Below are 15,349 nucleotides of genomic sequence, written 5' to 3'. Positions count from 1 at the left end.
CTTCAGTATAGCTTTGGCTACCCTAAGTCCTGTCCTTTTCCATATAAATTTTAGAGTTAGCTTGTCAATTTCCACCAAAATCCTGAGATTATGACTGGAACTACATGGATTATACAGATAAAATTAGAAAGACTTGTTATTTAATGACATTAAGTCTTCAAATCCATGAACATGAATATCTCTTCATTTATTTAGGTCTTCTCTAATTTCTCACAGTAATATTTTATAGTTCTCAGTGTAGAGGTCTTGTATTTTATTTTATTTTTTTTACTAGATTTGTTTCTAAATCTTCTATGCATTTTGGTATAAGTGCTACTTAATTTTTTTTTTTCCTTTTCCACTTGCTTTTTGCTGTTTGCTATTCAATAGAAACATTTGATTTAGGCATATTGATCTTTACCCAACATCTTTGCTAAATTCACTTATTAAGTTGGATAGCTTATATATTATTTTGATTCTTCTATATATATAATCATCACATCTGCAAATAAAGACAGTTTACTTCTTCTTTGACATTGTTAATATATTTATTTTTTTTCTACATTGCTCTGCTTGTACTTCCAATACAATGTTGAATAAAAGTGGTGATAGTGGACTTCTTCATCCTATTCCTGACATCTGGGAGAAAACATTCAATATTTTGCTATCAGTAGTCTTTTATAAAAATATATTTACCAGGATATTTCATTCTTAGTTTGCTGAGAATTTTATCAAATATATTTATTGAATCCATAAGGATAATTTAGAAGAGTTCATCTTTATTAGGTTAATGTGGTAAATTAAAGAGATATTTTGGCCTTATTTACTTTCTTCATTAATTTTTTCAGTTTCTATTTCATTAATTTTTGCTTTGATTTGTATTACTTCCTTCTTTCAAGTTTGGAGGGTTTTATTTGCTATTTTTTTTCTGGTTTCTCCTTGAGTTAGAAGCTTATATACTTGATTTCTAACTCTTCCTTTTTTTTTTTCTTTCTAATATATGCATTCAAACGTTCATAGCTTAAGATTAGCCAACTACCATTTACTCCTACAGGGATGGAATTGAAATTCTATCTACTTAGATCCTAATTTAGCTATTATTTTAATTCTAGAACTCCTGTTCTAATACATTCCAATTCTCTGTTTAAATTCTGCATCTTTTCATTTATTTTATTCACAATATTAATCACAGTTATTTTAAAGTCTGTGTCTGGATATTATATATATATATATTTCCAACATGTCTAGATTACTTGAAGATCTATATTTTTGTATTTATTAGATCCTATTTTTTGGTATTTCTGGTAATTTTGGATTGAATAGCAAACATCGTGTATTAAAAAAATGTAGACTCTTGTTGATGTTATATTCTTGCAGCAAATATTTAAATTATCCTGGCAGACAGACAACTTTTACTCCACCAGCAGTTGAGATGGGTTGAGGATTTACTTCCTGCTTTGGGATGACTGCTCTATTTCTCATTTGCTCTCACTGCTAGAGTTTCAGCTGAATGCCTGGCATATTTACCAGGGCCCCTCCTCCTTGGTAGGCCCTGAACTCTAATTTTTTTGCCTTCCAAGCCATGTTTCCCCTCTGCCCCTAAGACTGCAATATAGGATATAGGAAATAAAACAGAAGGAAAATGCAAAGATAAATAAAAAGCTCGCCCAAATGGTTTTTCTTATTTCTGTGATCTTGTTCCCACCAGTCCTGGCACTCCTAGTTACACAATAATGTCTTTAAACTACCATATTTTTAAGAAATTTTTATCCAACTTTTAAGTTTTTTCTCAGCAGGAGGATTTTTTGAAATACTTCACAGCTGGAGTCAGAAATCACTTGTAATTATTTAATTACATGTTTGATGCCTGATTTCATTGCAAGCTTTCAAGCTCCCTAAGGTTAGGGACTGTGTCTGTTTTACTCAGTATCCTTTCTAAAACACCAATCATAGCATCTGGCAAATGGGGTGACATTGAGAAAGATTCACAATACACCCACTAAATGATTGAGTCCCTCCATTTAAAGGCAGAAGTAGAAAGCAGAGCCAAAAGGTTTGAAAAAAATTTGCAGAAAATAGAAGGGGAAGCCTGTTGAGAAATATTTAGTTTCTTTGTATGTTTAAAAAGATATAATAACACTATTGTTTAGGGACACATAGGTTGAGGATTAAGAAAGGGCTCTTGTTTTGAAAATTATTGATAATCTTGAAGGAAGCATTTACAGGAAAGAAGTGGGCAGAAAAAAATGTAGATTGAGGAGTGATTGGTAGGTGAGAAAACCTGCAACCATTGGGAGAGTCTTCTTTTTTAAGAGGACTGATGATAAGGAAAAGATAAAAAATATAGTTAGATTTATAAGCACATGTTAAAATGTAAAGGTAGCCACTAGAAATGCAGAAATGAGAGGTAGAACATCTAAGCCTCTAGACAGAGAAGAAAGGCAACTAAAAAAAAAAACACACACACAAAGGTCAGAACTTCATAGACTGAATAAAATAAAGTGAATGATCAGAGGGATATGAGGTAGAGAGAGGTTATAAAAGAATATCATCAAGATTTATGTGGTTTAGGCATATAAAATATATGAATGAATGGAACAGCACATAATTCAAAATCCCGAATTTTAAAATGTCAGCCATAAATGCATATATAATAATGACCATTATGATATTGTGTGCTAATTCCTGCACTGAAACTTTACAAGAATCCATTTTAGAGATGAAGAAACTGAGCTGGAGAGCAGGGAAGTGACTCATGCAAAGTTAAACACCAGAATGTAGAGGAGCCAGATTTTAAACTTGGGGAGTCTGACTCCAAAACCTGCACTCTACCACTGCCATTGCTGCCTTCCTTCTGAACTAGAATGTCGACGTCAATACCTCCATTGCCCTTGAAATAGAATTCAATCAATTTGATGCTGTTAATCCATCCATAGCATTGATCACTGCTGTTTATAAAGCACTTTCAAGATTAAAAATGTTTTTTATTGTACTATATATGTTTATTATGACTGTCATCCTAAACCTATCGCAATGAGTCCTAATGATATGTATAGGTAAAAGTGTCAAAATATTCATTAACCTCAAAATTTAATAAGCCTAAGGAGATCCTGTGTCTAAGACACGTGCAACATCTTGTTTCCAGCAATACCACGTGACAGCTGCAGTGGGACAGAAAACGACTCTAGCTATAATAATCGACAGAGAAGTAACTTCACCAGCAACTAAGGGTCATTAATAAGAATTCTTTTGTCTCTAATGCTATATAGCTTAAAACATACTTTCTTATACATCTGAGGCCAATAGAGACTAAACAAATTGAGTTATCACTCTAAACTGTCAATACTTCCAAAAAGTAACTGTCAATACTTCTCAACATTTTGTGATGTATTCTAACGCATTGCAAATCTCATCATTAAGTAATTCTCATAGCTAAGCAATCTTTCTTATGGATTTTTCATTTTCTATCCAACTAACCCCTTTATTGAATTCTTTATTCAACATTTATTGAACATCTGGTACGGGTCCTATGATGTGCAAGGCACAAATGTTATAAATGAAGAAAACAGTCATAACTTCAGCCTTTTGGGGATATAGATAAGTGAACAAGCAATTGTAATGGCATGTGATAAAGGTTAAAACAGAGATTCTTGGTTTCTGTGGTAGTAAGTTAGAGAGGCCCCTAATCTAGATTTGGCATGGAGTTGGGAGAGGTTGTTGGGAGGCTATTTAAAGGAATAGCTCAGTTGACACTTCATTGATGAGTAGGAATTAGCCAGGTAACAGGAAAAAGAAGAACTTGCAAGTAAAGGGAGGCATTTCAGGGAAAGGCATCAATATCTTCAAAGACCTGGACATTCAAGAGAGTGTGGTACATTCAAGCAGCTGGGACCGAAAGATAGCTGTAGAGCTGGAGAGTAACCCAGGAGGTATATGAAGAGGTGAGGCTGAACAGTAAGCAGGGAAGCAGAAGAGACTTCATGCAGGGCATCTTTATGAGAAACTTTTGAAAGGTTTTTAGCAACATGATAAGAAAGATTATTAGTTTAAAAAATAGCCTGTAAAAGAGTGAAACTTTTGATTTAGAGACCCACCACATAGACCTGGACAAGGAAGTAGCTATAGGACTAGTGGATGTTCCAAGACATGTATCAGAGGCATAATGGCCAGCGGAGGACCGATTGATGGAATGTGAGGAAGGGAGTGAGAAGTGGTATTCAAGGACATTTCCCAGGTTTCTGTCTCAGGCACCCAGTTATATTCACTTTGGCAAACACAGTGGTAAACACAGAAGAAGGAACGCATCAGGGGAAGGGGTGGATGTGAAGAGATGCAGAAGCCAAGAAAGAGGCATCTACAGTTTTTTCCATTTTCTGCCTCGTTGGATGGAAGGACCATTAAATTATTCATTCTCATGAACTTCCCATAAGTCCTTATCTTTCCTTTATGAAATTCTCCTAGGGCCCATTTTATTTGTGGGGATGACATGGCCACCACTGCCAGAAATGACTTAAATGACCCGAATGATTAAGCAGGTGTTTCTTCCCCCTTCGGCCTCCTCCTGCGCCTCTTTAGAGGTTGCACTTAAGGTCAAAGAACCTCCAAACTGAGACTGTGCCTCAGTCAAGGGAATGTATGTAACTGATTTTCCTTTCTTGAAACTCCAAACCAGCCTGAGGGCGATGTTTGTGAGCTTCCTACAATGTATACACCTTAAATAAGGTCCTCATAATATTTCTTGAAATTTCCCCACTCCAAAGGAACTCTTAGTGCATGATCTCATAAAACATTTCTTCAGGCCACTAGAATTCGGTTTTGAAAGATCTAGAATTTTGACAATGATATTATTGGAATCCTTTCTATCTGACTGGAAATGAAGTTAATCTTTTTTTTTTTCTCCAAACATTTTAACCTAAAATTACATATGTGTATTTTTTTTCAAATTTCTTAAATTGATGTATAGTTGATTTACAATGTTGTGTTAATTTCTGTTGTATAACAAAGTGATTCAGGTATACATATACACACATTCTTTTTTATATTCTTTTCCATTATGGTTTATCACAGGATATAGAATATAGTTCCCTGTGCTGTACAGTACGACCTTGTTGTTTATCCATCCTACCTGTAATAGTTTGTATCTGCTGATCCCAAACTCCCAATCCTTCCCTCCCCCACTCCCCTCTCCCTTGGCAACCACAAGTCCATTGTCTATGTCTGTGAGTCTGTTTCTGTTTCGTAGATAAGTTCATTTGTGTTATACTTTACATTCCACATGTAAGTGATATTACATAGTATTTGTCTTTCTCTTTCTGACTTATGAAGTTAATCATAATACTTTTTTATGGGTGTTATATTTAACGTAACTGATATAAAATAACTGTAACTATAGCTCTTTAAATATTTTAATTATTTTTTCCCAAGAAAATATATACACAACTTTTCACTTTATCAAATCAAAAAGCAATCAGCTTCATAGGTGCTAGTTTCACTATCACTGCTGACCACTATGATTCTTTTTCTGCTCGAAGTTCCTCTTTCTACTCATTTAAATTGGATGAAAGGAGAACTAAAATTAGTCTTCTGTTGATGCAGAATGTCATTAAGAGACAGAAACATTTTTCTTTCACAACGAAGCCTTAAGTAAGATTACAAAATGGCCAATGTATTGTAAGAAAAAGACACTGGGCAATTTAAGTACCGTAGGTAAATTTGAGACTACTAGGAAACCCAGGGACAGGGTAGAAAGCCTGTGTTTGAGAGTATGGCATGAGTGTGTGAGAACACACGTACAGTTGTATATCAGACAACAATACACCTTTATTTGGTAATAAAAGAGATGGGGAAAGCAGATGTTTTAAGCTGGTTAAAAGAGTGTTAGCAGCAAACAACAGTTTGTTTCAAGGAAAAGATTATTCTATTGTATTGGCATGGTCAATGTTGGGTTGACTTTCTGGCCACCTAAGGCTCTGTTGAGCAGAAAAGATGCTATTTCAAGATACTTTCACGTATCAAGCATTACCACCTACTTTGTTGTGTTGGTTTCTCTCTTGTTTATTTTATCTGAGCTCCTTTCTACTTATCTTTAGGCTTCCTGGCATTAGGGCGGAAGTAAGAAAAATGTATCATTAATGATGAAATTATGTTAATATTATTTTTTAGAACTAGACTTTAGACCAGAGATAGGCAAACTACCAGTCTGTTGCCCATTTTTGCAAATAAAGTTTTATAGGAACCTGGCTACCCTTATTTGTTTACATATTGTCTATGGATGCCTTCATGCTACCATGACAGAGCTGAGTAGTTGTGACAGAGATCTCTTGGCCCATAAAGTCAGAAATACTGTTTGGACCTTTAAAGGAGAATTTTGTAACCCCTGCTCTAGATTGACTTTGTGAGAAGTTTACAAAAAGGAAAGGGTTCTTCACGCAAAGGCAAATTTGCAATTGCATTCATTTTGACCACTGAGCAATATCAAACCCCCCAAAAGGTCTAAAAATTTTGGTGAGAGAAAAAGCCCTGTGTTGAAATGATTATTTTGTGCAATCTGAGATAAAATTCCAAAGTGAAACAATTTACTTCCAAACCAACCCAACCATTAACTTTCCAAACACAAGGCAACATTACAGAAATGTGCTTCAAAATTAGTCACCTTAAAGATGCAAGGTTAAAACAAATACAGCCCTTGTAAATTGGCCTTTCTGATGAAGTTGATGAATGGGGAAAAAGCACAGTCCTCTGCCATCCTTCAGTGTCATCTGAAAGCATTTCCTAAGAACTTACTTGGACCTCTCTACTAAAGGTAATAAAAACTAAACAATCTTAATATTCACTTCTTAATATCTCTAGTTATCATAGGTTGGTCTGACTTCTGTTATTCTAAGAAGATATGCATTTGGATCCTTGTCCCTCTCAGTCCATAAAGACGAGCTCAACCAGACAGTCACATCTCTTCTGATTCAGTTGCATCAGAAACACCCAGGGAGCCTCGGCGTTGCCCAAGACCCACTTCTTTACTTTGCTCTCAAGTTCCGGGTTCTTACTCTTGCCTTTGTTTTTCTATATCATTATTGCCTGTTTGTTAAACTGTTAGGCCATATTGTCAATTCATAGAGCTGCTTTTCAGTAACTGTGGCCACAATCTAACATCAAAGCTTAAATAACTTTGTGGTTTAAATATGCTTTGAAAAGACTTGGTGTTTTATTTAGTGGTTTTTTGTTGTTGTTTTTTTTTTTAAGTACTTTCTGGCAAAACTACTTGCTCCCAGTCAGAGGAAAACAAATAGTGGGACACCAAGGGTGTTGAAGGTCAGAATTAATATGCTTTTACTAATTAGTGTATCTGAAGGAGTTTGCCCTATTTATACCTGTACTGTAACTGTTTAGAATCAGCTTTCCTTTAATGCAGTGTTTTAGTGCCTCAGTTCATTAAAAATAATACAAAAATAATAAAGCATAAATATCATGCAGTAAAATGTAAAATATACGCTTTTAAAAGATATTGATTTGGGGGGTTGCATTTCTCTTTTCATGGGTCGGTAATTAATTGTATTTCTGGATCATGAGGCATTTTAGTTCAGCCATTTTGGGGAAGGCAAATACTAAGAGACAAAAATGTAAGACAATCATTTGGTGTCCTTGAACGGCATTATTACGAAGAAAGTGTACAGAGTCCTCATCTGCAAGATATTCAACATCAGTAATCACATTTTTCATGAAGACAAATAAAAGGGAATTACATCCAGGTGCACATGTGTGCTCATCTCCCCAGTGGGTTGCTACAAAGATCTCCGCAAAGGCAGTTCCTGATTTCTGGGCAGGGTCACCAGTAAAGGCAGTTTTAAAAGGCTGGTGTGATTGGCGTCTGGATACTACAATAGTCAAACCTTCTCCCAAATGATCATGGACCTGTTTTCCGCTAATAGGAAAAACAAGTGACAAGGAGAGAGAGGGTCACCTTTGGAATGCCAACCTGAGCAATATTTTAGTTTGCTGTTTTTACCAGTTTCCCTTTGATTACTAGCAAAATTCTTTGTGTAAGTGGATTTACTCTGCATTCCTGAAAATAATAAGCAAATTTTTTTTTTTTCTCTCCAGAAACACGGTGATAGCCCCTTCCTGTTGTAGGCGGGAGGGATGCTCTATTTGCTATTCCTGTTTTGGAAGGACAAAGTACTGTTAACCCCATGTAATCAGGGGACTATTTCATTATGAGTGTTTACACGATTTTCTAGTTCCAAGATCATGAAATTATGTTGAACTTGTGTCTTCTTTACACCCTCTGATATAACTCAAGAACTGAATATCCATTTTATTTTGAGTAATTTTCCCCATATCACTTAAGTTATCCCTAGAAGTTAACTTATCCCCATAAATTCTTCAGATTCGTAGAGAGAAAGCTTACATTTCTGTAAATCTTAAAGTGTGAATATATTATATGAAAGAATCATAAAACAATTAAAAATCTAAGTGTTTTTAAACTCACAGATGCCTTGGTGATAACTTCTATTTTGAACTTTTAAATAACCTATGCTAACTGATTTGGAGTTTTAGAAGTTAAAGGAATTGGCCATTCAGTACAAGCCTCAATTTAATAGATGAGCATGATTAGACCCAGAGGAAAGTAGTTTATCTAGCGTCTCAACACTAGGTAGATTAATTTAACTGTTTTCAATAACAAAATTAAATATCACGTTTTAATACAGAAATTGCATATTACTCGTACCCCAGATACAACATTTAGGCAAACATATCTTGTATGTGCAGCAGCAGATGAATTAATAGAATGTTGATTTTATGAACTGCAGAAGACTTTTAGAAAATCTCCTGTCTCACAGTAGGCACTTAATAAATATTTGTTCAATGAGTGATAGCTGATAGCTAATGTTTAAAGACTATAAAGTACTTTGTGTGGCAGATACTGCGCAAAGTTCATTAGATGAGCTATCTCCTTTAATCCTGACCTACCTGCTAGATATCAATATTGTAAGTAATAGTATTACGCCAATTTGAAAGAAAAGGAAACAGAGGCACACAAGTGATTAAGTGGTTTGCCTAATTACATTTAACTAATAAATAATGGGGCATAGATCTGAAACTCCTGTTAGTCTGTTCCCAAAGCCCTCACCCTTAATCATAAAGAAATGGGGGAGTTACTTATACTATGATGTAAATGACTGATAATACACCCTTCCTGGAAATTAGATTTTTGAAAGAACACTTGTATCAGAAAGGAAAAGGGATCAAACGTAGACCCTACAAAAGATTCATCTGGTTCATTTATCGGCCCCAAAGTAGATTTTCACAGAGTTCATTTATAATATTAAGCTTACTGATTTATACAGTAAGCAACATAGACATATATTCATATGTTTAAATTGTTTTCATTCTATCATATGAGGTAAAATATTTAAAGCAAATATGGAAGAGGGGGGAGTTATATGAGAGATTCCTTTCTTGAACGGTAATAATGAGATAGTTTATACCTAGACTTTCAACATATTGCTATGACCATGGAATGAATGTATTTACAAATCCTGTCATTTATAGGTGAACTCTCACATTTTTTCCTTACATAAAATATGTATAATAATACACATCACTGTATATTTGTTTTTGAGTCATTTGATATCGCCATTCATATTTCAGGAATCATTTTTAGTTAGAGTTTGAGATTCTGAAATGAATCAAAATAAAAGATATCTTAGTTCTTCTTATAATTATTCACTTTTTAAATATAATTCATCATCTTAGGGATGATCAGGATTTACTCATTAAATTTGCCTTAGAATATAAAAACTGCATGAAATTTATAGGAACGTGAGTTGAAAGCACTGTTTGACACACAGCACTTCAGCCCATTTAAAATAATTTTGTTTGATGTTAAAAATCTAGCTTTAGGCACACTCTAGAATTAATTGCTACGGAAAAAAAAAATCTTATCCCCAGATATCTTTGGAGATGCAAGTAATAAATAATGCCAATACTATTTCTGTTTGTTACCTGAAAAGCCAAAAACCGAAAGACAAATCCAAAAAGTTTAGCAGTGTTGAGTAAGGTTTATTTGGGTGATCATTATTTCATCTTCCATCCTCATTTATTACTTTTAGATACTTATGATTCCACAACTTCCAAACAACTGTCCACGGAATTATCCCTCCCGCTCTGTGGCAAAGCACCAGCTTTTGAACCAGAAGCTTCCAAATTCACATTTCACCTCTAAAACTCAGTAGCTGTGGCACCATGGGGGAGCCAGTTATTGGACCCTCACTTCCTCATGTTCTATGAGGGGAAAAATATCTACCTTCCAATGCTGTCGAGAGACTGGATGAAAGAATATACAAGTAAAACAAATGCATGATGCTAATAATACATTTACCTTTCTACATAAGAAGATCCAAGTTGAAGGAAAGCTATTGATTGAGTTGGTTTTGTAAACTCGTCCTGGTTCGGTAATTGGGGAAATTTAGTTAAACCATAACCTGGCTCAATAAAAGTATCCAGCCAAATCTGCCAGGTAAGCCAAAGGGTCAAACCAATAACTTGATGGAGACCTGGTTACTTTAACAGTTAAGAGAGACTTGAAAGTAAGCCAAGCTTCTCATAAAAAGGAGCTAGCGAGGCCCCAGAACATGCCTAAACGCAGAAGAACTGCTTATTCTCCAGGAATTGCCAAAGCTCTAGGGAGTCGTTCAAGCCAAAACTGTGATCTCCCTGTCTTGTCCTTCAAATGCTGTGGACTCCAAACACATTTTCTGTGCAGCTGGAGGCTTTGTTATAGACAGAAGGATCCTGCTTAGTGAGGCCTGTGTTTACAGCCTAACTTTCTTAAAGAGGAATTTGGAAAACTTCCCAGACCCTGCATCTGCCCCTAGCCCTTGCACCTCGGAGTCTGAGGCCGGCTAGGGAGACAGCGCAGACGACTAAATTTATTAACAGCCGACGGGCCACTCTATCTTTCACGGCAACAACAGTAGGTGATCCCATCAAAAACCTGTCTGCTGGCTAGCCAGCAAATCCGAGCTGACATGCCTGCCGCAGCGAGACCCAGATGAATGGAAACGAACGCTGTTTCCTCGAAGAAACACATCACAAACCAAATGTTGGACCAGGAAGTCAGTTCTAGTTCCATTTGAGAAAAAGTCTTTGACTTTTTATCCATAGGTTCTTTCCCAGATACCTATGTTTTCTTCTCTTTCCTTTCTTTGACTTTTACAAATATTAAGCAGAAGTTGAGCGTTTTAGGGGAGCTCAATGGTTGAATTTCTAATACTCAGTGAGGAGTTGGATATACTAGTCCAGTGGTTAAGCGCGCATTAATCTTAATATATCACAGCTAGAACATAATCATGATTCATTACAAACGTACATCAGCAGCCAGCCTCACTTAAAAGCAAACTATTTACCATTTTAAGTAAAAATAAAATATGTGAGTTAACGTTTCATAGTTCAAAATCCATTTCATTGTCTTCAACATACACAGCATTGGAAAGACTAGCTATTTGCTCCAAAATGACTCTTTCAGGGATTAAATTAATATCATTATGAGTTTACAGAGTAACACATATTATATACTTAAAAATTTTTTTTAATGGGAAATAAAGTAGGTATCATGAATAATTAGAGTTTTCTATGTCTATAGTGAATTAGTGCTTTTAAAAACTGTAATTCATAGAGATAACTGGACTTCCAGAATATTGTAATACCAGTCAGACCAGAAATTGAGTGAGACGTGAGATCGGCTCACACAGTGAGGATTGGATCCTGTCTTTATTTAAAATTTTAATATTTTACTGGGGATTTTTTTGCATTGATTTTTATTTTAAAAATATTGTATTAAAATGTTATTTACATGGATTACTGAGTTTTTGGTGCCTTTAAATTTTGTGCCTCACTTGCCTTACTCTACTCCTGACCCATAGAAGGTATGCTTTCTCTGAAATTACTTTTTCCCATAATGCTCTCCATAGAACATGGGGTATTAACAGTTGTTACACTTTAAAAAGAAAGAAGTTGCATCAAATAAGTGTTAGGAGTAGTTAAATGAAGTTAAATAGCTTTCTTATAATTCTTTTCAGAGACTGGAATAAGCTGATGTGTACTGAGAATCTCCAATAGCATGGGGGCATTTCTCAAACTCATTTGCCCACAGAACTCTTTTCCACAAAGGAAGTGAGGAATAATCTGAGGAACACGTTCTGGTTAATAGCGTCCAAGAGTCATTTCCAGCACTTACTTTGATCCAATAAGACTGCCTTTTCAGGGACTTCCCTTGTGGTCCAGTGGTTCAGACTCTGTGCTTCCACTGCAGGGGGCACGAGTTCGATCCCTGGTCGGGAACTAAGATCCCGCACGCCATGCAGTGTGGGCAAAAGAAAAACAAAAAACAAAACAAAAAAAACACCACTGCCTTTCACATCTATTATATATATCTTTTTCTTTTCTTTCCTCCACTTACCCCACTTTTTTTTTTCAGAATACTGAAAAGATAAATATGTTGACACAATCAAGCTAAAGTTATAAAAGGGCTACATTAGTATCTCTATAAACAGGTGTAGTAAAAATTCATTGTAAAGACATATCAAAAGCATTAAAAACACCCCAGGGCTTAGTGCCCCGTAAAGAAAGTGATATCAGGCACACTTACCGGTAAAGTCTGTATTGACTGGGTGAGTGGAGCTGGGAAATTTGTAATATCCATTTCCTATGAAACGAGTTCCTTTCATCATTGTGGCCCTCGGAGCTGGTAGAGCTGCCTCTCTCCTTTCCAGCTGATATGTAGGAGAGGGTCCATTTTGTTCTTCAGGTGCCTTCCACCTAAGATGGATGGTTGTACTGTTGATTCCTTCAACCAGAGGCGGCCTCAGTTGGGCTGGTGCTAAATATTAGAAAACCCTTGTTACGTTCAAGAATTTGGCTCCTATCTCTAGATACAGATATGCACACATATGTTCACATGCACCTGTGTACATTACACTCAAGATCAAATCAATTATGGCCTCCAGTATTTCTATGGTCTAGGAACTGAAAACACAGAGTTAATATTAAATGTGACTAAACAAAATTTAAATGGCTAATGAATACGCTTTTATCATTAAACAAAGTTTTTTCTTACAAATAATTTCTCTATTCTTTCTTGCCACCTGACAGATACTATATATTATAGTCTGTTGGCGCACCACCCAGATTCCCTTTACCAAGCAGATGCCTCACTGCTCTAGCTTCTGTGCCTGTTGGTCTCTAATGGCTCATGGCTTCTCCATTTTCTAGAGAATACCCCTGCCCTACCCAGGAGCTACAAGATCCCTTGTGAATCCTGCAGCCGGTGACCACCAAGCTAGTGGCTACTGACCACAAAGGACGGAGTCCCTTGTCTTAACATGGTATCGAGTCAGGGCTGCAATTCACAGAGGCCAAGCAGGAAAAGGAAATGTTTGAAATGGGCTAGTTAGGGAGACAAGAGAAAGTGTGGGGTTTGAGAAAAACCGGTGGACTGCAGGGGGTGAACAGTCACTAATTCGCGCCAGCCCACAGATGATTCAGGAATGACAACCCAATGTTGTCAAATCTTTTGTTAAAAAAAAAAAAAAAGTCATTTAATGTGTAATTTTCTGATTTTTAAAGCTTAGCTACTGGTCTAAATTAAAACGAACAAAAAAACAAACACCACTCTGAAAGTCAAACAAAGCATCCACAGGAAAGGACGAGCCTGTGATCTCAGCAGTTTGCAAACTCCTGTCGGAGCACAACAGACTCAGGCAGCCTCGGGGGCCGTGGAGTGACCACAGCACTCCCAGCAGTGGCCTGAGCCTTGGGCAGTGAGGGCCCAGGGCTCACACGCACACTGGGGCCATGGCGCACCTCGGGGTCCAGGGACACTGGCATTTCTTTGGAGCCTCCTGGGAAACCTCAGGAGTGACAGCTCTGAGACTTCCCCTAAAACCTACTGGAAACAAATCAGATTAACAACTGAGTTGTTGAAAATGAAGACCTATTTCGATTTTTTCATTTTCTTAAGCAGTTGAGTTTGTAGGATGAGATTCATATCCACTCGAAGTGTGTCAGCTGCGTTTGAAGGGTGATAGTGAAGAAAGGAACACATGTCATAATCGCCAAGTCTATTTATTGAGGACCCAGACTAAGGCTGTGGATCTTAACTTACAGCTGTGTTAACACAGCCTTGTGCAGACACAAAGCTTTTGCCTGTTTCAGTAAATGTAAGATAAAATGGTGTGAATACAAAAACTAATATTCTTAAACCAAGAAATGCAATTCACCTTAAATCAGCTTCGGACAATGACCATTTGTTACTTTCTAGAAAGCTTGGCCAGCTTTCCAAAGAGAAACAATTCATTGTGATTCTATTTTCATTTTTAGTAAAGAAGAGAGGGCAGTGAGTTAAAAGTTCATCAACTTAGAAAGATAATTAACAATTCTGTTCATCTTCCGCCAGTGTGAGCCATGTGATATTCTTATATATACGGATCTGTACATTTTATGCATGATTTCCTTTAGTATTCTTTGCCAAAAATTAGCTAAATGCTGGGTTCTCAAAGATTCCATTCTACAAGCTATGATCCCTCTTCAAAATAATCCAAAACAAAATAAAAAGCTAAGCCATGCAGAAATTTCTTCTCCCACTAAGCTCATCTCCAGAGTTTGGAGTTCCATCTTTGTAAAATTTCAGGAAGCCACCATTGGCTATTAGCTTAACTGGGGAAGGAGGACTGTCAAAGATTTCTGACTCTCGGGGTCAGAGAAGCAAGTAATGGAGGACCGATTATATCTTTTTCATTTGTTTAAAATTTTCTACTTAGGAGCAAACAATAGGAATTTTGAGCTTTTCTGTTACTTTCCTGTATTCCACTTAAGATTCCCTAGTGATCTGGCACACAAAGACTTGAACTTTTTAGTTTGAAGAATACCATCTATTCCAGTGATATCCAAATAGCATATGATATCGCCTGTATGTGGAATCTTAAAAAATGACACAAATGAACTTGTTTACAAAAGAGAAATAGAGTCACAGATGTAGAAAACAAATTTATTCTTATTTAAAAGCAGCTACTTTCTCAAGGTCGCATTTGTTTGACATCTGATACTCTTTTACTTTACTCCAATCACCCAGCTGGATGAGGATAATGAAGATTTGTACCACTATTGTATTCAGAATCCTTTCCCCATTGATACATCATCGAAAATCACTTCTTAGTCAGGAATATAATTTCAGAGTCAAAACAAAATAAAAGGAATTCCAGCAACTCAGTAGGTTTTTTTGTTTGTTTGTTTTGTTTGATTTAATGTCTACTAAAAGTGAGAACATGCAATTTTTAAAATATGACAAAATGATTATAATCAATAAGGACACTTA

The 15,349-nt window shown here is 36.1% G+C and overlaps 1 protein-coding gene across 1 annotated transcript in view; it reads right to left on the bottom strand.

Moving 5' to 3' along the window:
* Window positions 1-15,349, bottom strand: part of USH2A (usherin) — a 795,295-nt gene that overhangs the window by 538,290 nt on the left and 241,656 nt on the right. Inside the window, exon 20 of the mRNA XM_068538548.1 lies at window positions 12,626-12,856. Coding sequence (XP_068394649.1) covers window positions 12,626-12,856 — 231 coding nt within the window. The remainder of the gene's footprint in view (window positions 1-12,625; window positions 12,857-15,349) is intronic.

This window comes from Eschrichtius robustus, chromosome 3, assembly GCF_028021215.1.
Source record: "Eschrichtius robustus isolate mEscRob2 chromosome 3, mEscRob2.pri, whole genome shotgun sequence".
Lineage (NCBI taxonomy): Eukaryota > Metazoa > Chordata > Mammalia > Artiodactyla > Eschrichtiidae > Eschrichtius > Eschrichtius robustus.
This window is presented reverse-complemented; position numbering and strand designations above follow the sequence as displayed.